At 46.3% G+C, this 23,798-nt stretch overlaps 1 protein-coding gene across 2 annotated transcripts in view; it reads right to left on the reverse strand.

The window, feature by feature from the left end:
* Positions 1-11,215: 11,215 nt before the first annotated feature.
* Positions 11,216-23,798, reverse strand: part of LOC144479649 (insulin receptor-like) — a 57,709-nt gene continuing 45,126 nt past the window's right edge. For both annotated transcript variants that reach the window (XM_078198623.1, XM_078198622.1), the window contains 7 exons: positions 20,917-20,984; positions 20,190-20,419; positions 19,451-19,561; positions 17,783-17,942; positions 16,636-16,765; positions 14,871-15,005; positions 11,216-12,074 (listed from right to left, as the gene is read on the reverse strand). In XM_078198623.1, coding sequence (XP_078054749.1) covers positions 11,714-12,074; positions 14,871-15,005; positions 16,636-16,765; positions 17,783-17,942; positions 19,451-19,561; positions 20,190-20,419; positions 20,917-20,984 — 1,195 coding nt within the window. In that variant the 3' untranslated portion in view covers positions 11,216-11,713. The remainder of the gene's footprint in view (positions 12,075-14,870; positions 15,006-16,635; positions 16,766-17,782; positions 17,943-19,450; positions 19,562-20,189; positions 20,420-20,916; positions 20,985-23,798) is intronic.

The following is a 23,798-nucleotide window of genomic DNA, read 5'->3' on the forward strand; positions in this document are numbered from 1 at the left end:
CTTCTGCACTGTAGGGTTCTATGATTCCTCTTAAATGCAAAAGGCTATTTGCTTAACCACTCTGTGTGGTAGTGAGTTCTAACCAGTCCCTGGCTAAAGGAATATTGCCTGAATTTCCAACTGGATTTAATAGTCTTAATTTATTTATTAACCCTTAGTTTATGACATTAAGGTCTTGAATTTCCATTCTCCAGGGGTTTGTAGCCTGGAAGATGTGCTGGGGGAACTCTCCAAGTCCTCATGCAAAGACTGCACAAGAATTGCCTGGGAAGATCCAACTTGCATTGGGCAATTGCCCTGTACCTTGAAACCTCTGAAATTCTCATTTTAATGTCATTTGCAAAGACCAGATCTTCTAGGTGGGAGGAAAGGGTCCACTGGATGCCTCCGGGTCTGTCTGACGTGGTGTTTCTCATGATCAATGATGGTAAGAAAAAGTTTTGTTGACATTACGCAGCCCTGCAAACTCCTGACTTTACAGAGAACCACTCCGATAGTGAGTTTATGATGTGACTTGTAGCAATAAACAGCTGCTCAAACATAGGGGTGGCACAGTGGTTAGCACTGCTGCCTCACAGCGCCAGGGACCCAGATTCAATTCCCAGCTTGGGTCACTGTCTGTGTGGAGTTTGCACTTTCTCCCCGTGTCTGTGTGGGTTTCCTCCGGGTGCGCCTGTTTCCTCCCACAATCTGAAAGACGTGCTGGTTAGGGTGCATTGACCCGAACAGGCGCCGGACTGTGGCAACTAGAGGAATTTCACAGTAATTTCATTGCAGTGTTAATGCAAGCCTTACTTGTGACTAATAAATAAACTTTACTTTAACATATATCAAACTGTTTAAAAAGGACTTTTTAAAAGCAAGAAAAGGCACAGGGGGCTGACATCTGGATTGGAATTCACAAGTGTGATTGGAAGTGGGAAGTAAATTAAACCCTAGACATAAATTTTAAAACTCCAGTCCAGGTTTCTTTGTGTATGGTGCTGACAAAAATATCCATCTTTGATGCCAGTGCAGGTAGAACAGATAGAAATTAATTTTGAGTTAAAGGTTCTGTCTGTCGAAGGGTTAAAAAGTATCACTAAAGTATTGGAATTAGACTTTCACTTGAATACGAGGGGACTCAAAATGTTAAAACTGGTGGCCAGAGAATTCGATTGCAAACCTGAGACAAGAGGAATTAGCAACAATAAAGCTGAAACTCCAACACTGAAAAGGAGGAGAGAGGAGAGATATGACGTGGGGGGCGGGGGAGAGAGAGAGAGAGATAGAAGGGAGAGGGGCATGGTGGCACAGCGGTTAGCCCTGTTGCCTCACAGTGCCAAGGACCCAGGTTCGATTCCTGGCCTTGGGTCACTATCCGTGCGGAGTCTGCACGTTCTCCCCATGCCTGCGCGGGTTTTCTCCGACTGCTCCAGTTTCCTCCCACAGTCCGAAAGAAAGACGTGCTGGTTAGGTGGATTGGCTATGCTAAATTTTCCCTTAGTGTTGGGGGACTAGCTAGGGTAAAAGCGTGGGGTTGTGAGGACAGGACCTGGGTGGGATTGTGGTCTGTGCAAACTCAATGGGCCGAATGGCCTCCTGCATTGTTGGATTCTATGATTCCATGAAAATCCTTTAGTCGCCACACACCAGTGCCTGTTCGGTACACTGAGGGAGAAGTTTTCACAGTAACCTCATTGCAGTATTAATGCAAGTCTACTTGTGACACTAATAAAAACGCTTTAAACTGAGCTGGAAAGTGGGCATGCTGCCTTTTCATAGAATACCTACATTGCAGAAGGAGGCCATTCGGCCCATCACATCTGCATTGCCCACAATCCCACCCAGGCCCTATCCCCATAATCCCATGCATTTACCCTAGCTAGTCCCCCTGACACTAAGGGGCAAATTGGCATGGCCAATCGGCATGGCCAATCGGCATGGCCAATCCACCATTGGCCGGAAGCAGTGACCTTTAAATTATTTTGTCATCATCAAGGATCCCCCAGTAGATGTTGTTAGAGACAGATAATGCCAAACATTACTCACTGTCACACAACAGACGCCACATAAGCCAGTTTGAGACATTACCCTTCCAAGAATCAGTTTTGCGTTTTTTTACTACAGTAACAACAAGCCAAGTACAGTATTAACAACCGACTTAAATTTTTGCTTTTTCTTCGAAAAATACACAAATAAAAGATTAAATCATTTCCCGTTTGCTGAAAACTCCAAGAAGTGAATCTCTTTAAGCCCTCAAAATAAAAAGGTGCCAGTTTCAGATAGCAAAGAAAAAACGGTTCAAAAGTTCGGGTGCAGCAGCCTTCGTCATCTCTTCACCGCCTCCCCTTGTGTGTCTGTGTCACTCTGAGGAGGGAGGGAGAGAGATGGGGAGACGGATGCGTTAACCAATTTTCCAGGGCGACCGACCCCCTCTTTGTCCCATGGTCAACATTCTCTCTTCCCAAATCTGGCGACGGGGGAAGCGGCACGTTGGTGAACTGACATCAAAGTCTAAGAGCGAGGGCTGCGGGCTGGCAGAGCCTGGCAGAGCTTGGGGCATTGGAAAATTCGCAAGTTCGGACACTTCCAATGTTGTTTTTGAAATCGTTAAGTTCGCCCCGCAGCGCGCTCACTCTGGAGGCATCTGGCTGCCGTGACTGCACAGGGATTGCCCTTTCTCAGTTCCATATAAACATTGTTCCAGTTCTTTTATCTTTTTCCCCCAAAAAAAACAAAATGCAAAAAAAATGTTGCCGGAATTGCAGAGATACGTGTAGCTTGTAACACTGTAACTCACAGTTACAAAGACTCTGCAGCAACTGTAACCTGTATCAATGCAGTTGCTCTAATACCCCATATTCTAATGAAAACACACTTCTCTTTCGCTATTTTACACCAGACGTATATTTACATACTGTAAAAGCCAACACATTGTTTTTTTCTCAAATACATTTCGTTTGTGCCTACTGCCATCATTTCAACTTAGGCAGAAGTAACTTCTCGCTTGGATCAGCGATGATTTTATACAAGTACTCTCCCCTGGTCTTGTTTCCAGATGCAAAAATAAAACTGTGCACATAATCTGTACGTTTACTGATACTTTATATTTTGTTGTCCTTCCTGCACGAGAAATAAAAGTATTTTTTTTCTGGTAAAAAGACAAGTTAATATTTACACAAAAGACTGACTGCACCCGGCTCCCTCCCGTTCAGGCGCTACATCACATATATTAAAATCACTTCATTTAAATTCTTGCCAAAAAAAAATCCATAAAAGTCCGACTTGTTTCAATAATTAAAAAGAGAGAAATCTGTTTTCATGGCCCTGCTTGGTTTGCATATAAAACACCCCTGATAACTAGAATCTACCCCAGCTCCAGGAGATACCGAAAGGACCTGATCAGATTTGGCACAGAACTCTCCAAAACGTGGCTGGAGAATTTGCATGAAGTTAAGCAAAAAAAAATACTCAAGGGGTTATTAGTCTTGGTAACCAGAGTATCAAAAAAATTGTGTGGTTCACGATTCCCCATTGTGTGGTTCCTCCCCTCCCCATCATATCATGTGTGGCACAGTGGTCAGCACTGCAGCCTCACAGCTGCCAGGGACCCAGCTTCAATTCCCAGCCTTGGGTCACTGTCTGTGCGGAGTCTGCACGTTCTCCCCATGTCTGCGTGGGTTTCCTCTGGGTGCTCCAGTTTCCTCTCACAGTCGGAAAGACGTGCTGGTTAGGTGCATTGGCCATGCAAAATTCTCCCGAACAGGCGCTGGAGTGTGGCGACAAGGGGATTTTCACAGTAACTTCATTGAAGTGTAAGCCGACTTGCGACATTAATAAATAAACTTTACTGGAATCCTTGCAAGCACAGGGATAAATATGGTATGGACATGTCTGTTTTAATTTTAAGTTTAAAGTTTATTTACGCTGCAATGAAGTTACTGTGAAAATCCTCTAGTCGCCACAGTCTGGCGCCTGTTCGGGTACACTGAGGAAGAATTTAGCACGGCCAATGCACCTAACCAGCACGTCTTTCGGACTGTGGGAGGAAACCTGAGCACTCAGAGGAAACCCACGCAGACACGGGGACAACGTGCAAACTCTGACAGTGACCCAAGCCAGGAATCGAACCTGTGCCTGGCACTGTGAGGCAGAAGTGCTAACCACTGTGCCACCATGTCTATTTTATTAATAATTCGTATCCTAGATAAAAATCAATAGTTCAGCCATTAAAACATGTCTTTTGTATTGATTAACTCTCAATCTTAGCATTCCAATTGATTTTCAAATGCCCTTAAGGTCTGTTTTCACCTCCTGTCTAATTAACCGGGACTTTACCACTAATTCCTGTGAGAAACTCCTCCTGATATCTATGGGGAGGTTTATTACTTTTTCAAATTAAGTTTATATCTATAGCCTCTGGTGCTGCCACCCGGAGTTAAAAGCACCAATACTTGCGTAAACTTTAGAGGAACATACAACCCCAATATTCCCTCACGGACGTGGTGAGTCGGGGTTAAGGGGTCCAGTCTAGATCTGTGTGTTCAGCCGTGAGAGGGTCCTTTCAATACGCAGCCTTGCAGGCATCCTGAATCCTCATTGCACAACCCAAACAGAATGGCGAGGACCAAAATACCACACCAGAAATTAAATTCAGCTAAAGTGGGCAGACCCATCAAAAATTCACCACTAGCCCCCCCTTTTTTTTTAAACTGGAGTAAAGTGATAAGGATTTTAGTTCACAGTAGCCATCCCAGGCCCAAATGTCTACAGTATATTCGACAACTGATTAAATAATTGAATCTTCAGAGGGTGGCTAATGTCTAAAAATTAAAAATAAATAATGATCTTCCTGATCTAAATTTTAACACTAGGAATGGGCTTTGTTCCGAAGGGCAGTTGGTTAATTGACACAGCTCCTGGTTAGTGACAACATCCAGCTACTAATCCCAACTGCGGATAATAATAATGCTGGAGTTTGCCAATGGCACTGTGGCATTCACCAACAAAGACTGGAATTATGTTGGATTCTTTTCTCTGTATCTCTTTAAAAAGAAAAGCTGAATGAAGGAAATTTTGTGATGATGAGATGCAGCTTTCTGATGATATGGCACAATTTGCATGGTCAATGGCACACAATTTTTTTTTAAAGTTGAGGAATTTATCGAAAGCAGATATGTTGGAGCAAAAAGAAAAATCTGATCAAGTCCTGTTAGTGGGGTTGTATAACTGGAGCAAGGGTAGTTAGCAGCAATGAAAAAAAAAGAGAAGGATTTTTGGAGCAAGTCTTAACACACACTTAAGAGTATAATTTTATTTGCAAAGGAACAATGCTGTTTCAACTGGTGTTGTTCAATTGTAGGCGTGTGTTGTCTATACTGAGACACACGCTGTGTATCGACTGCCTGCTTCACAAGAGGTTAACGCAACGGTTACACTCTCTCCTTCACTATTGGAGCTGTTGGAGATCACAGCACACGCTGGAGTACAGGAGGACTGACTGATCACTGGGCTCTCGACTGCTACATAATTGGCAAAAATATGCTTCTTTATTTTGCTTTTTGCTAACTGATGATTTACCTGCACCACTCATTTTAGAAAACAAACAAAAAAGAACCCCCCCCCCGGCAGTTGAACATCTGCAAATTCTTTACCCCACCCCTCCTCCCTCAACTGAGTTTCGTTAAGTAACTCCCTCCCCCCAGGTGTTCAGCGTTGCTGCCTCTCCAATTTTGGACCAGGTAATACAAATCAATTTGGCTAGAGAGAGAGAGACATGTTGCTGAAGCTTTCCGTCATTCACTCATCAGGACAAACCCAAGAACACCAAATTTCAAACGGTCACAACAATTCCTACTACAGGGGAAGAGAGTGCTGCTGGTTGGCTGGCAAATCAACTTTGATTGGCCAAGGTGTTGCCATGGAGAAAGCATTCATGGGGGGAAAAAGAATCTAAACTTGTTCTCTGGAAATTTATCAAATTTTACCTCATACCCCTGACAATTAAAAATTAAACAATCTGCATCTTTTCCCTCTTGACAATTTTTCTGAACAAAACAAGCCACAGGATTGAATCCTACTGTGTCTCTTTTGTTGACTTAATCATTGCAACCTTAAAATGTGACTTTCTGCGCCAAAATTTCTAATTATTTTTTAAAAGTACAAAAACATATATGTTTAAAGTCCAGGGACATGTTTCCCCCCACCCCCACCCCCACCCCCTTGTATTTTACGCTACCATTCAGCCCTTTACAATCACCTCTGCATTTCTGAGTGGGAATATTTAATTCCTTCCTCACTCACTCCCCACCTCCCTCTCCCGCCGTTTCCGGTTCGAACACACACACACACACACACACACAGGTGGAATTACTTTTGGCCGAAAACGAGAGGCATTCTCCCAAAATGCAACAGAAAGCACCGTGCGTGCCGATTAGATCAGTGATCAGTCAGCCCTGTAACGTCCAGGAGGAAGAGAAAAAAAACAAACTGTAAATGTATTTAGATCCAGAACAGAATACTGTGAGAAATGCTGAGAGTAGCAACATGTACTAATATCCAAAAGAAACACTGAGGTAGATTGTCCCAGAAAATTACATCGCACCACTTCCTTCTCCCCACTTCCTCATCAGCAACAATACATTTTCATACCCTAAACCTTTTTTTTTTGTTGTTTTTGTTTTGTGTAGACTGTAAATTGGGATTCTGTACAGTGATCTCTATAACATTAATAAAAATAAATAAAATATTAATTTTTTGAATATAAGAAAATCTTCAAAATTACAAAAGTGTGTGAATTTTTTCTCTGGTTATTGTAGTGTGAAACAGCCACGCGGTGTACAGAGTGAGGGGCTGTCTTGGTTTCTGCTAGGTATTTTTTTTAACGCTACACAGAAGGAGATCTAGGCACCTTAAGAGCAAACAACTTCACACTATATACAACAAAGCAAATTGTGTTAATAAGCTCATTATTCCCCCACCCCCCCATTCACTATTAACCATTGACAACCCCCACCCACCCACCCACCCAAAGGCAGTACAATTTATACATTTGAAAGACCACCCAGCCCCCCCCCCCCCCCCCCACCCCTCCCGACCTCGAGTCGTTTGTCCCTCCCCTCTCCTTTCCTCTAGCGTACCCCTCAAGAAATTTACGCATTTTAGTCTGGCCCAGAATGGTGAGGTAAGGGCGGCACTGTGGCACAGTGGTTAGCACTGCTGCCTCACAGCGCCAGGGACCCTGGTTCGATTCTGGCCCTGGGTGACTTTTTGTGTGGTGTTTGCACGTTCTCCCCATGTCTGCGTGGGTTTCCTCCCACTGTCCAAATCTGTGCAGGTTAGGTGGATTGGCCATGCTAAATTGCCCCTTAGTGTCCAAGGATATATAAATTAGATAGATTCACCATGGTATATGCGCAGGATTACTGGGATAGCGTAAGGGGGTGGGCCTGGGTAAGAAGCTCTCTCAGAGAGTCGGTGTAGACTCGATGGGTCAAAATGCCTCCTTCTGCACTGTAGGGATTCTATATTCTATGGAAGCCGCACACCAGCTTCGATTCAGTGGATGTAATAACTCTCAACAGCTGCGGACACCACCCCAATCTCCCTTTAGCTTTTCGAGGGTTTGATTTGTTGAGGGGCAAGTTTCACTCGATGGTATAACAACCGCCACCCACCACGCCCAAACGCCACCCTTCCCCACCTGACAGCGCGGTGAAAACAACTTTTCCACACAGTCTGAAGCAGCTACCGGGCCCACCATCAATGGACAACTAGAGGTGGGCACTAGATGCCAGGCCTCGCCAAGGATCCCCGCATCTACGAGCACACAGGTCATCAGTCTTGTCTCAAAGTGCCAGTTTCCCAGCGTCTGCCCCTGCTACCCTACGCGCAAGATTCCCAACTGGTCCCTGGTCAGTCCAAAAAAAACTGACCAGCTGGTTGGGTACTTTTTAGCTTGAATAAGTAAAGCAGAGAGGAGGAATGCAACAAGTACTTTCAAACAAGCTAAAGGGATGAGAAAAAGTGACCACAGACTGAGCCACAGCGGGGAGTAAAACATCCTTCGCAAATAGCCTCAATTTCCCATTTTCCCTGCATCTCTTACAGCACCGGATCCCTTCCCTCAGCTACACTCAGACCCTGCTGCCCACCTTCCCCAGTCCCAAGCAATGCTGACTAGGTTGACTATAATCTGTGGATTGCTTTCACAATGACAGGAGGTAAGATATTGTTACGGATTTTTTTCAGAGCAAAGAAAATTGCTACTGCAGATCGGGAAGGAAGGTGATTAAATCCTGTCAGATTATAGATTAAGAGGACAAGTCAGGTAGCAGTGTGCGGGAGTACAAATCTGGTGTCCTGGAACCAGCTCTGCTGCTGCAGAGGATCTAGGGTGAAGCCTGATAGCAGAGTGATTGCTTCACACTCCCTGCATCGGGCTTGAACTGGAATCTGAGCACAGTCACGGAAAAACATTTACAATCCCTGCTTGGGTGTTCAGGGAAGACTGTGGAGTGTGGCGGTCTGAATGACATGAACGTTTTTTTTGTTCTATATGATTCCTGGTGGAAACCAGTATCCAGCAACCGGTGACAGATGCACTTGTAAATTAAGGAGAGGATAACGCAGTGAAGGCCAACGTTACTGACGCTCAAAATGTACAAAAAAAACCCCGCGGTGGAACAAACCCCATTTCAAACCGACAGAATCTGGAGTCCTGGGAAATGCAACCCGACACTCGACAAAAACAAAAACAAGAGCTTAACCTGAACACGCAGAGGAACCAAAAGTCTCAACGACTGACGTTCAGGTTCGAATGATCCAGTCAGATTTTCAAACCCTACGCGAGCCAGTCGATCTGGACACAGGGCACAGAGTCATCAACAGCCCGGAGCGAGGCCGTTCGGCCTGTCCAGTCAATGCATTGTCTAAGGTGGCAATCAACATTTCCTCTCTCACAAGACTCTCTCCTCCCCCTATCCAAATCCCTGCACTCTGAGCTGGGCAAGGACATTAATCGCACAATTCCCGGTTGTGAGGGGGTTCCCTGGACAGGCTCTGTGTCGAGCAAAAGCAGGAAAGTTATTTACAAAGACAGAGACATTGCCGGAACGTAGCTATCAGTGGAGCTTGGACATGAGGTAAAGCACAATACTGATACAAGAAGCATGTGGCACTTCATCAGTCTTATTTACATTAAAAGCTTTCACCGTGCTTGTTATTCCACTCCCTGTTTTGTCTTCACGATTGTGGCTGCTTGTTTTGGAGGTCTTTGCATTAAATACAAGTACATGCTACAGTGATGTTCTGAGCCTCAACTATAGCTTCCCACTTGATGTTATTTTTAGCACACCCCAGCCCCAACTCTAACCTGTACAAGGGAGTCACTCAGCCCATCGAATCCATGCTGGTTCTCTGTCGAGCAATCCAGGCAGTCTCATCCCCCACCGGGAGCTCATCCAATCTTGTCCTGAAACCATTAACCCAACACACGCCTGCCACTGGTTATCAGGAACAACACAAGATCTCCCCCATCATCCACAGGGCACACAGGCCAGGGGGTTTTCTGTTTCAGTCCCTCCCACCCCCCCGCTACTTGATGGTAGCAGTAGGGGTGGGGGTGAGGTGGGGGAGGTGAGAGAAGGAGAGAGATCTTGGATTGGGGAGTACGGAAACACTGTCCCCCCAACACAGCCGGAGAGTTCAGGCAAAATAAAAAAAATCAATTTTGGCCGTGAGGATTTTGGGTAAGATTGAGGCCTTGGTGTTTAGAAGTCTCTGACCCTACAATGTACTTAACTCAAAGCCACACATTTTCTTCCTCTGTCGGGCTAGTAGATTACTAAAAAACAGAAGCTTTACAAGCCATGAGGTGATGTGCAATTTGAGCAAGCCAATGACCAGTTAATTCTCCGGGTTTCAGATTTTAGATAGGCGCAAACATCTGGGACTATGTTCATCCCTTCTCCACTGATGAAGGGACTAAAATGCCAACATCTCTCTCCCTCTCACAGAGGCAAGATCTTATTCGCCTCTCCCTCTTCCCTCTGCTCTTCCTAGCTCCAACCAAACCCACGTCTAGAATAAACAGCCAGCCAAACAGCTGGCAAACAGTTATTCTGGAGCGGGAAATAATCTTATTCCGAATCTATCTGTGCTGGCGTCACAATATTAATTGCAAGATACTTTCATACTGACCCAACCCTTCCTTCAACTCTGACTCCAGCCTGGATTGTCACTTGGTGGCTTTAGAATGAGTGACAAAAGGCAACCAAATTGGCTTTACGTTGCCACTGAGGGATGTGCTGACTCTTACTACAATAGGGCATGTCATCCCTCTCTCCCCTGACCTGCTCACATCGTCAATCCTAAGAGAACCACGGTCTTCACTGGGACCCTCGAAAACACCTGAAACATCACCAAAAGCCGCAAGTTTAATTTCTCTTCCAGTTTTTTGCACCTTCCTGTCCTCTTGCTTTCCCGACACATGGTTCGCCCACCCTAATCGAGACAGAATTAATCTCCTTTCAAGCACACACCCACCCCCACCCCCCCATGCTTCCTCCTGCTCAGCTGCAGCCCCTTCAACATGGTTAGGCACCAAGATGACCTTAAGATCAGATCGCTTGACACACTAGCCTCGCCGCTGAGATCATCCACCGACTTTGTGGCATCTCAAAAGCTGCAAGCGGTATAAAGCTTCCAAGGGGCCTGGGGAGAGCAGAATCTGAAACCCAGAGTTGTGTTCTTGTCAATATTTCGTCCCCTGACACAATATCCCTTACAAGTCAGGGAAGGAAACCACCTCAGGTATGCTAGTCCGAACTTTACAAAAATAAATTGTGCCTCTTGGACTATTGATCCTCAGAAACACACTTCTGGTTATTGCAAAGCTGTTCTTGGTGAAGAGAAAATACAACAAACATCAATTATGTACAAAAAAACATTAAAAGTACACAATCTGTCTCCTAAAACACACAGAAGAGAGACAGCAGCAGCTATTGGTCTGAGGAACTGTTATCCAACCATTGCATCTAAAATGACTTCTAGCTGTGATTTTCTTGTGTTTTTTTTAGAAGCATACATCAGTGTCTGGGCGTTTGGAATTTGAAAGAAGATTTCGGGTTTACTTTGCTTTTTTTTTTCTGTGTTCCGCGAGATTCCCACTGTAATAAAGTTCACGTTTCAGGAAAATAAAATTGGACTTCTGTCGTTTTGAACTGTAGGTGCCTTTTGTGTTTAACCTCTTAAAGAAAAAAAAAAAGTTTTTTTTCTCCCCAAAAATTGGGCCTAAACCTCAGCCTCAAGCACTCCACAGATGAAAGTTCAAAAGGTCGCCTGCTGGCTGGTAACCACAGCTATGTTGATAGCAGCCTTGGAAATGCTTCACTGATATGATTTTGTGTGTCTATGTACATGCGCGTGTGTGCGTGTGTGTGTACTGTTTACATTGTATTGTACGGGTGCACATGTATGTCTGCATGATGTAATATCTGTACATGCATGTAGGCACAGTATGTCCGTGTACGTATTTCGACTGTCATAGAATGTGTGTTTTCTTTCTTCACAGTTTGATTCATTGATAACGAGCCACTTGTTAGGGTTTTTTTTTTAGACAGAGGCAAAGGTCCTTTCCTGGTGCAGTGAACTGTGGCAGCCATAATCGAGTCCTGAGATTCTACGGGCCCAACAAATGAAAACCAGAAAGAAATGGGAGGTAGAAGAAATGTTATGAAGGGCTTGACCTTGGCAAGGACAATATTCGCCCGTTCTTCTTCCCTCCGTTCATGTGTGTGTACGGTATGTGTTCATCATAGTTGCCTCTCAGGCCCATGGTGGGCCCATTGTCCCGGCTGTGACTGAGGGGAGTCTCTGTCTGTGAGTATGAGGAGGGGTCAAGCGGAATGCTCTCCATGTTCTCAAAATCCATGTCGTATTCTTCCGTGTCGGGGGGCTTGTTGTCCTCGCTGTAGTAGAAGGAGACATCGTGAAAGCTTGGGTGGAGATCGTCCTTCAACATCTCGATGATCTCCAAAAAAGTGGGTCTTGCTTTCGGGTTGTACTGCCAACACATCTGCATCAGGGTGTGTCTGGAGTAACAGAAGGAACACAGGAAACGGTTACTGGACCATGGCAGATACAGAAGGAACTAAAAACAAAACGTTATTAGAATCATAGAAACCCTACAGTGAAGGAGGCCATTTGGCCCAACGAGTCTGTACCAACAACAATCCCCAACCCAGGCCCTATCCCCACAACCCAACACATTTACCCCACTAATCCCTCTGACCCTACACATCCCAGGACACTAAGGGTCAATTTAGCACGGCCAATCAACCTAACCTACACATCTTTGGACTGTGGGAGGAAGCCGGAGCTCCCGGAGGAAATCCGCACAGACACAGGGAGAATGCGCAAACTCTACACAGGCAGTGACCCAAGCCAGGAATTGAACCCAGGTCCCTGGAGCTGAGGCAACAGTGCTAACCACTGTGCCACTGTGCTGCCACTCAGGGCGTGGAGATTAAAGTCTGCAATTATGAATCATAGAATAGAATCCCTACAGTGCATAAGGAGGCCATTCAGCCCATCAAGCCGTAACCCCATGTATTTACCCTGGTAATTCCCCTGACACTAAAGGGCAATTTTGCATGGCCAATCAACCCAACCTGCGCATCTTTGCACTGTGGAAGGAAAGCGGAGCACCCGGAGGAAACCCACACAGACATGGGGAGAATGTGCAAACTCTACATAGACAGTGACTCGAGGTCAGAATTGAACCTGGGACCCTGTGAGGCAGCAATGCTAACCACTGTGCTGCCCTATGACCGTGATAAATAAAATTGTAGAGTTTTACAGAGCAAGAGTGAGATCAATCATTTTGGCCTATTACTGTCAATGATGGTTCTTTGTTACAGCAATCCAACACTGGCCCCAATTCCCCGCTCTCATCCCTGTGCATGGTTTAAGGTGAAGAAGTTCTTCACTTCCAGCTGCAGCCGTGTCAGCTCCGTTGGTGGGTCAGAAGGTTGAGAGTTCAGTACGATGCAAGGCCCACTCTGGAGACACCCTCAGTGCAGTGGCGAGGCAGTGCAGCATGGTCAGAGGTGCTGTCTGTCGGATGAGACATTAAGCGGCGGCCCCCACCTGCCCTCTCAGGTGAACACAAGACATTCCTCGGTAATTTCTGAAGGAGTGAAGGATTTCTCCCTGGATGTTCTGCCTAATATGCACCCTTGATCAACACCATTAAAAAAAGGGTCTCTAGATTTTCATGTTGCAGGGTCTCAAGTTGCTATGCAAAATGTTGCATCTCCTACATTACCACAGTGACTACACATGAAAGGTACTTCATTGCTTGCAAAACAGTTTAAGGGTCAGGAAAGGAGGATTTTACAGGAAGGAGGCAAGGAGAAGGGCAAGAGTGTCAAACTTGAGGGAAGGTTTGTTTGTTGGGGGGAGGGGCAGGTGGGGGAGAAAAAGAGTTTGAATCATAGAAACCCTACAGTGCAAAAAGAGGCCATTTGGCCCATCGAGTCTGCACCGACCACAATCCCACCCAGGCCCTACCCACTTATCCCTACATATTTTACCCACTAATCCCTCTAACCTACGCATCTCAGGACACTAAGGGACAATTTTAGCATGGCCAATCAACCTAACCCGCACATCTTTGGACTGTGGGAGGAAACCGGAGCACCCGGAGGAAACCCACGCAGACACGAGGAGAATGTGCAAACTCCACAAAGACAGTGACCCAAGCCGGGAATCAAACCTAGGTCCCTGGAGCTGTGAAGCAGCAATGCTAACCACTGTGCTACCGTGCCGCCCTTTGGGGGAAGAAAATTGCAGATTAGGGTTGCAAATTATTTGGATTGCATGAAAAGCCCAGTCTTGGATGAGTGAAGCGCTGGGATACCCTAATCACAAATAACATCCTCGGTTTGATCTGCACAGTGAGATACGCTTATTCATCTAATCCAGGGCAATGCCAAGGCTGCCATAACTGGCATTACTACCATAGCGGGTGGGACCTCAAACAATGACGAGACGGACTACAGGAAAGAGATAGAGAATCTGGTGAACTGGTGCGATGACAATAATCTCTCCCTCAATGTCAACAAAACAAAGGAGATGGTCATCGACTTCAGGAAGCGTAGTGAAGGACATGCCCCTGTCTACGCCAACGGGGATGAAGTGGAAATGGTCAAGAGTTTCATGTTTCTAGGTGTCCAGATCACCAACAACTGTTCCTGGTCCCCCCATGCCGACACTATGGTTAAGAAAGCCCACCAACGCCTCTACTTTCTCAGGAGGCTAAGAAAATTTGGCATGTCAACTACGACACTCACCAACCTTTACAGATGCACCATAGGAAGCATCCTTTCTGGTTGTATCACAGCTTGGTATGGGCTCCTGCTCTGCCCAAGACTGCAAGAAACTACAAAGTGTCGTGAACAAATGTTAGTCCCACCATGCAAACCAGCCTCCCATCCATTGACTCTGTCTACACTTCCCGCTGCCTCGGCAAAGCAGCCGGCATAATCAAGGACCCCACGCACCCTGGACATTCCCTCTTCCACCTTCTTCCATCGGGAAAAAGATACAAAAGTCTGAGGACTTTTAAGCTGATCTTTCTCTGCACCCTAGCTATGACTGTAACACTAAATTCTGCACTCTCTCGTTTCCTTCTCAATGAACGGCATGCTTTGTCTGTATAGCGCGCAAGAAACAATACTTTTCACTGTATACTAATACGTGACAACAATAAATCAAATCAAAAATCATTACTAGCACAGTAAGTCAGCGGTCAACACTGGCAGGAGAAGACGGGTAGAAGAGAAAGTTGGTGAGGGAAAAAAACAGCCCAAATGAATCATACTCACAATCTATCCGCGCAGTTATCTGGCCGATCCAAAAAGCCTCCGTCCATAACAAACTTCAGAACTTGTTCATTCGACAGCCCCTGGTACGGTTGTTCTGCCAGAGTGCTGACTTCCCAAAGCACAACTCCAAAAGACCTGACAGTGGAACAAAAACAGAGTTTAAAAAAGACAAAATAAGACTAAAAGAAAACCCTGCTAAGTTCCATGCTCTTTTCATCAGATATTGTCGAAGGAGGCCATTCAGCCCACTGTACTTTGGACAGCTCTTTGAAAGTTCCCATGGAAATTGATTCTTCCAATCTTTCCAGTAGTGCATTCCAAATCTCAACAAACCCGTATGTGAGAAGATTCCTCTGCAATCCCCTTCTGATCTTTTGCCAATTATTTTAAATCTTTGATTCTAGTCGCTGCTCCACTTGTCGGAGGGAACAGTTTCTCCCTCCTTGGCCTAACGGAACACTCCGCTCATAATTTTGAATAACCTTATAAGGTTCAATCTTCTCGCATCAGAGATTAATCGGTTTCTCCAATTCCTCCACATCCTTGGTATCACCCTGGCAAACCTCGTCCACACCCTGTCCAGGGCTGTACCTTTTAGTTTATATCGACTCTCCAGGTGGGTCCTAACCAATGATTTATGAAAGTTTACCATGACTGCCATAATGACTAGTAATGCTCTTTAAAGAGTTTATTTTTTTTAGTATGTGGAGTTAAAAGCCGTGGATGAAATTAGAACGTAGATCAGCCATTATCTTACTAAAATGTCAAATCATAGAATCCCTACAGTGCAGAAGGAGGCCATTCGGCCCATTGAGTCTGCACCAACAACAATCCCACCCAGGCCCTATCCCCATAACCCCATATATTTCACCCTGCTAATCCCCCTGACACCAAGGGGAAATTTAGCACGGCCAATCAACTTAACCTGCACATCTTTGGAGTGTGGGAGGAAATCAGAGCACCGGAGGAAACTCACGCAGACACAGGGAGAATGTGCAGACTCCACACAGACAGTGACCCGAGGCCGGAATTGAACCCGGGTCCCTGGCGCTGTGAGGCAGCAGTGCTAACTACTGTGCCACCGTGCTGGTTTTATAAAGTTTAAAGGTTATTTATTATTGTCTTAAGTCGGCTTACATTCACACTGCAGTGAAGTTACTCTGAAAATCCTCTAGTTGCCACACTTCTGTGCCTGTTCGGGTACACTGAGGGAAAAATAAGAATGGCCAATGCGCCCTAACCAGCACGTCGTTTGGACTGTGGGAGGAAAAGGAGCACCCGAAGGAAACCCAACACAGACACGGGGAGAACGTGCAAACTCCGCACAGACAGTGACCCAAGGCGGGAATCGAACCTGGGTCCCTGGCGCTGTGAGGCAGCAGTGCTAACCAGAGACATGGTTCAAGGGGCTGAACGGCCTACACCAACTCGCATGCAGCACCTTCCACCGTTTCAGAAAAACTGATCAAGTATTCTTTCGTGAAACTACAGTTTAAGAGACCTTTTCGTGTGCAAACCGTCTACCATGTCTGCACAAAGCACGAGTCAATATGCTTCAACGCAATTCACTGTCCAAGAAGTGAGACACTAAATAAGACGCTGGATAATCGTAAACTTTATGCTCTGCCTTGAGAAAGGAGAGTTGCGTTTCAATTCAGATTGTGTGTCGTGGCCCAAGGTAAGCCGTACCCTGTGAAGGCTTGGGGAAAATCAAGAGCTTCTCGATCACAGTGCAGACATGTTGCATCCAGCAAGGCAAACTCACCAAACGTCAGAGTATGTAGTAAACACTCCGTCCTTCAAGGACTCCGGAGCCATCCATCGCACAGGCAGCAACCCTTTCCCACCCTTACGATAGTAATCCGTCTCATAGATGTCTCTGGTCATTCCAAAATCTATTTAAATAAAATAAATGCATCACAATTCACATCACATTGAAGCGACCAGCTCCACTATGAGATTGTCTGCATATGCCAACTAGATTGCAAGTTAAATAGAGGATATTTGGGCCCACCCTCTCTGTCTCCTCAGCGAGAATAAGGAACCTACTTTCTCCTTTCATGTCACCTAGCTGACTCTCGAGCGGGTCTCAGATTGTGTCTTGCTCAATCATACTCAGACCACTCGCCCAATTGCCGATTTTATCTAATTCCTTTTCCTAGGTGCCTGGCTCATTTCATTTGCTTCAACGCCAGTTTAGTTCTTTAGTAAATAACCCACATTTTCCTTCTCTTACCAGGCAGCCAGTGATATTAAAGCATCGCTTCTTCAGTTCCTCCCCATGCTGTAAACCTGCATTGTGTCAACAGCGGCTTCTAAAACCCGCGACCACCTACAAGGACAAAGGGCAGCAGGTGCTGGGGAACACCACCATCTGCAAGTTGCCTTCCAAGCCACACTGCATCCTCGTTTGAACCATGCTCCTTCACTGTCGCCGGAACTCCCTTCCTAACAACACTGTGGGTGTTCCTACAACATGTGGACTGCAACGGTTCAAAAAGGCAGCTCCTCACCACTTTTGCAAGGGCAATTAGGGATAGGTAATAAATGCTGGCCAAGCCAGCGACATCCACATAGAATCATAGAACAGAATCCCTACAGTGCAGAAGGAGGCCATTCGGCCCATCAGGTGTGCACTGGCCACAATCCTATCCAGGCCCTATCCCCATAACCCCACATATTTACCCTGCTAATTCCCCTGACACTAGGATCAATTTAGCATGGCCAATCAACCCGCACATCTTTGGACTGTGGGAGGAAACTCACCAAGACACGGGGAGAATGTGCAAACTCCACACAGACAGTGACCCGAGGTCGGGTCCCTGGCGCTGTGAGACAGCAGTGCTAACCACTGTGCCACCCACGAACACATCCCTTGAACAATTTTTAAAAAGTCTCCCACCAATTCCTACCTCCAATTTTCACCGTATAATCCTCTCCCACCATGCAGTTACGAGCTGCTAGGTCCCTGTGGACAAACTTCTTAGCGTTCAGGTAAGCCATTCCATCCGAAATCTCAGCTGCTGTCCGAATCATCTCCTTCAGGGTAGGTGGTGGGCGTCCTGGGTTATTCTGACAGGGCAACAAAATGCACAACGCTCAACAGTCTAATTCACCCATTTACAGATACAATAGATCATTAAGGCTCCAAAAGCTTTGTTGATAAGGACTTGAAAAAGACCTGAACAAGGACCTTTTGACCAACTTAAGGGCACCTATTTATTGCATTTATTTGCATAGAAGTTTTCTAAGGTACTATTTTGAGGTTCAAAGTGGTCTCACCCGTCAGTCAGTGTGGTGGAAGACTGTGAACTCACCTGTCCAGGCTCAGTCTCACCGTGCTATGGATGCCTCTCTCCTACTCACTTGCACCATTTCTTATACCACCTGCTGCTCCTCATTTCCTTCCTCTTTCTCCTATATCATAGAATATAGAACAGTACAGCACAGAACAGGCCCTTCGGCCCACGATGTTGTGCCGAGCTTTATCTGAAACCAAGATCAAGCTATCCCACTCCCTATCATCCTGGTGTGCTCCATGTGCCTATCCAATAACCGCTTCAATGTTCCTAAAGTGTCTGACTCCACTATCACTGCAGGCAGTCCATTCCACACCCCAACCACTCTCTGCGTAAAGAACCTACCTCTGATATCCTTCTTGTATCTCCCACCACGAACCCTATAGTTATGCCCCCTTGTAATAGCTCCATCCACCCGAGGAAATAGTCTTTGAATGTTCACTCTATCTATCCCCTTCATCATTTTATAAACCTCTATTAAGTCTCCCCTCAGCCTCCTCCGCTCCAGAGAGAACAGCCCTAGCTCCCTCAACCTTTCCTCATAAGACCTACCCTCCAAACCAGGCAGCATCCTGGTAAATCTCCTCTGCACTCTTTCCAGCGCTTCCACATCCTTCTTATAGTGAGGTGACCAGAACTGCACACAATATTCCAAATGTGGTCTCACCAAGGTCCTGTACAGTTGCAGCATAACCCCACGGCTCTTAAACTCCAACCCCGTTAATAAAAGCTAACACACTATAGGCCTTCTTCACAGATCTATCCACTTGAGTGGCAACCTTTAGAGATCTGTGGATATGGACCCCAAGATCTCTCTGTTCCTCCACAGTCTTCAGAACCCTACCTTTGACCCTGTAATCCACATTTAAATTAGTCCTACCAAAATGAATCACCTCACATTTATCCTTCCCGTTACTCCCTCCAATCAATCCCCACTCTCCGCTCCCTTTCTCTTTTGCGTAGTTCCCCGCCCTCAGGTGTGAATGGCAGCCATGACCCAGTTGGTAGCACTCTCGCATCTGAATCACAAGGTTCCTGATTCAAATTCCACTCCAGAGCTTCAGCACAAAGAAATTAGTGCTGTGATTCCAATGCAGTACCGAGGGAGCGCTGCACTGTCGGTGTGTCTCTCACCTGCTCCCTCATATCATTCTCCCTTTCCTCTCAGCCACTCCCTCACTTAATTCTCAACTGCCCTTTCACCTGCTCCCTCACTTAGCATTTCTCTGGACAATTTAACATTTTTTAAAAAAAGTGGTGGGGATGAAATTGGGAGGTTACCTCAGCATCTGGCCGTAAGGATCTCAGGTAGCTCTTCAGGTCCCCGTGAGTCATCAGCTCCATGACAACGAGAGTCGGCTGCCCCTTTGATACAACGCCGAGTAAACGCACCTGTAAAGGCCAACGCAAGTTTCAGCACAACCCGCACGCAACAAGAAAAATGCTCAATAACAGCTCCATGCAGCCTGAACTCCACCAGACAGCAACAACCCCATCTTTAATAGAAACTCCAAAAAATGAATGGGGGGAAAGGAGGATCCATGTTATTCTCCAGAAGGAGAGAACTGGAGCTAATCTTTACATACTTCTATATGCATTTATTTGCAGAGCTACATATTACAAGCATGCGCCTCCTAACCCAACACAACTTCGGTCTGTGTTGTCGTCTGATTAGGCATCTGTGAAATGCTTCCACGCAGGACATAGATGCTGGGAATCTAAAAAATGCACTTGTGTGCCCGTGTGTACATGACAGGGTGAACGGGCCCCAGAGGGAAGGGGCCCCAGAGGGAAGGGGCCCCAGAGGGTAAAAGGTTAGGTTGATTGTCCGTGCTAAGTTACCACTTAGTGTCAGGGGGATTAGCAGGGTAAAATTGTGGGGTTATGGTTATAGGGTCTGTGTGGGACTGTTGCTGGTGCAGGCTCGATGGGCTGAATGGCCTCCTTCTGCACTGTAGGGATTCCACGATTAGCCACAGGTATACATTGATAAACACTGGAGAGAATATAAAGCTCATACCACATGGTGACAGCTGAACCCCTTCATCACGGACGCCTCGTTCAGGAACTCTATGCGTTCTCGCAGACTGGCCGACTCATTCACAGTTTTCACTGCCACATGAGTTTCTGGGCAGCCCTTCACAATATCCTTTGCAATTCCTTCGTAGACCATGCCGAAGGAACCCTGTCCCAGCTCTCTCAGAAGCTCTATCTTATCGCGTGAAACCTCCCACTCATCTGGAACGTAGACTGGAGAAATAACGTCACAAACATTTAGTGTCATTACACTGAGCAAACATCCACAATAAAGACAGCCTGTGAGAATGCTGGAAGTCACTAATATATCCTATCTAGATCTTTGAAGATAAGAAAAGCCAGAATGAGAATCAACCTAATTGAAACTAAGCTTTGCTCAGAAGCAAGTTCTTAATACGCATTCATTGATTTATAGAGGAGAGAGCCACCTAATGATCGCACCTTTATGCAGGTAAAACATTCTAAGACACTCAATAAGAATGTTACAGGGTGGGGGAGGGGGCGGGGGAGGGGGTGGGGGAGGGGGCGGGGAGGGGGCGGGGGAGGGGAGGGGCGGGGGTGGGGGAAGGGGCGGGGCGGGGGTGGGGGAGGGGGCGGGGGAGGGGGCGGGGGAGGGGGCGGGGGAGGGGGACGAAGGGGAAGAAGGGGGAAGGAGAGGGGGAGTTGGAAGAGGGGTAGGTTGGGGGAACTGAGAGAGTTCAGAAACTTACCATCGCTGGCACTGATGTATTCTGGATTTGAAGATGTGTAAAATATTCCAGTGGGTCCTTCAGTTCGTCTGAAAGCAAGAAATGCTGAATGAAACATCTGCAGTAACCACAGAGTAACAGAACTTCCCAATGAGCAGAACACATTTAGAGTTGACTGACTTTTCAACTCTCTCATCACTCTATCATTTGATTCATTTTATTATCTGAATGTTTTAGTTTCTGTTCAGTCCCCAAAATAATGAGACACGCAAATTTCAACAATAATCCTTTAAAAATAGGGCCAGTGAACAATATTTAGTGGCACGAGGACAAATAGATTACAAAAGGCCCCCCTGTAATTATGATGAAAGGTCACAGATCTGAAACATTAACTCGGTTTCTCTCTCCACAGATGCTGCCAGACTTTGAGTATATTTTCTATTCACCCAAGGGATGTGAGTGTCGCTGGCTCGGCCAGAATGTATTGTCCTTGAGAAGGTGGGGGTGAGCTGCCTTCTTGAACCACAGCAGTCCATGTATTGCAGGTACACAGCGCTGTCAGGGAAGGAGTTCCAGGATTCTGACCCAGCGATACTGAGGGAACGGCGATATATTTCCAAGTGGGCACGGTGGCACTGCTGCCGCCAAGGACCCGGGTTCAATTCCCGGCTTGGGTCACTGTCTGTGCTGAGTCCGCGCATTCTTCCCATGTCTGCGTGGGTTTCCTCCGGGTGCTCCGGCTTCCTCCCACAGTCCGAAAGACGTGCTGGTTAGGGTGCATTGTCCGTGATAAATTCTCCCTCAGTGTACCCAAACAGACGCTGGAGTGTGGCAACTCGGGGATTTTCACAGTAACTTCATTGCAGTGTTAATGTAAGCCCACTCATGACTAATAAATAAACTTTAAGTCAGGATGGTGTGTGACTTGGAGGGGATCTTTCAGGTGGTGGTGTTCCCATGCATTCCCTGCCCTGTCCTTCTGGTTGTGGGTTTGGAAGGTGCTGTCTAAGAAGCCTTTCAAACGTTTTCTGTTTTTACTGCTCAAGTTGAACAGCCTATTCCACCAGACTGACTCCCTCACTCTGTCTTGACCTCACCAAGCGGTTTCCCTCTGCCTGAAAGAAAAACTAACCATCTCTTTCCCGAGTTTTATGGTCACTACCCAACCTTCCTGGCTAGCCTGTTCTACACATTCACTAAGCTGTGTGTGAAGTAGTTAGTAGCTTCCTGGAGGAACATCACAGCAGGAAATTGACTAAAGAAATGCACTGTATAATTGGTAGCAATGTTGGTTGCGTCACTGATGGTAGAAGCTCATTGCGTCATTCTGGCGATGAAATTGCACTCCCAGGTCATAATAACCCGCATGAAGTTGCAACTTTGGGAGTTGGATCTTGCACAAAATAGAATGCTCAGAGCATAAGGTTTGCATTTCACCCATCGTAACTGAGCTGGCATTCTGAAAGAGTAAATTCACCACTGCCGCTCCCCGCTGTAAATTCTCCCTCTTCAGATAACTATCCAATTCCCCGTTCAAAGCCATGATTAAATCCTGCCTCCACCACATCCTGGGGCAGTGCATTTCAGATCCCAAGTGCTCCTTACGCCAAAAAGAAATCCTCATGTCACCATTGCTTCTTTTGCCAATCATCTTCGAACACATATAGCACGGTGGCACAGTGGTTAGCACTGCTGCCTCACAGCGCCAGGGACCCGGGTTCAATTCCAGCCTTGGGTTACTGTCTGTGTGAGGTTTACACGTTCTCCCCGTGTCTGCGTGGGTTTCTTTCGGGTGCTCCGGTTTCCTCCCACAGTCCAAAGATGAGCAGGTTAGGTGGACTGACCAAGCTAAATTGCCCCTTAGTGTCCCAAGATGTATAGGTTGGGGTGGATTGGGGGGGGGGGGGTAAATACGTGAGGTTACGGGCATAGGGGGAGGGAGAGGGCCTGGGTAAAACACTCTGTTAGAGAGTCGGTGCAGACTCGGTGGGCCAAATACCCTCCTTCTGCACCGTATGGATTCTATGATAACAAAGGTTCTTAAGTTAAAAGTTTCAGCAGAAACCAAGCCGATTTTGGCAGGTCAGATTTTATTATTTAAGAAAATCTAAAGCCCTTAACACTAAAATTTAAAGTTTAATTCTAAGAAGTGTATGATTAACGCACATTTTTGGCCAGTGATGAATTGTTACTGTCAATCCCATAAAACGAAAGGGCTAGTTCAGCTCGACTCTGTCAGTCTGATGCTGGGGTATGCCTGAAACGTTACCCTCTTTACTCCGCTCAGTTTGGTGGGCAGTTTCTGGATTCACTGCAGTTGATGTTGTCAAAGTTCATCTCCAGCAGCTCCATAATAAAGAACTCTGCGCTCTTCCCAGCAGCACACAATGAGATAAACATCTACTGCTGCTGGAAGGCCAGCGACTCAGTGAAAGACGGTCTTTTGGCTACTCAAAACTTATTTGTTTTCAGATGCAGCTAAGCTGCTGGTGACAATTTGCACATTTCGAGGCCCAGGTGCTTGAGGGAAGCACTGAAGATTGTGGCAGCCACCAAAGAGGTGCAACGAGGACAGGGCAATGCCAAAGACTTCCAACCCAGAGTAGACTGAGGGGGTGGAAACCATGTACAGCTCTTTAGGCTGCGCTTTTTGAACGTAATGAATTTCATTTTATTAATTTACAGGATGGGGGTGTCATATAAAGCTAGTTTCAGGTATGGTGACCATGACAACTATCGGGGAGGCAATGGCCTAGTGGTATTATCGCTTGACTAATAATCCAGAAACTCAGCTAATGTTCTGTCTGGGTTCGAATCCCGCTACGGCAGATGGTGGAATTTGAATTCAATGATAAAAAACCTGGAATTAAGAATCTGATGACCATGAAACCATTGTCGATTGT

The sequence above is a fragment of the Mustelus asterias genome, chromosome 26 (genome assembly GCF_964213995.1).
Source record: "Mustelus asterias chromosome 26, sMusAst1.hap1.1, whole genome shotgun sequence".
NCBI lineage: Eukaryota > Metazoa > Chordata > Chondrichthyes > Carcharhiniformes > Triakidae > Mustelus > Mustelus asterias.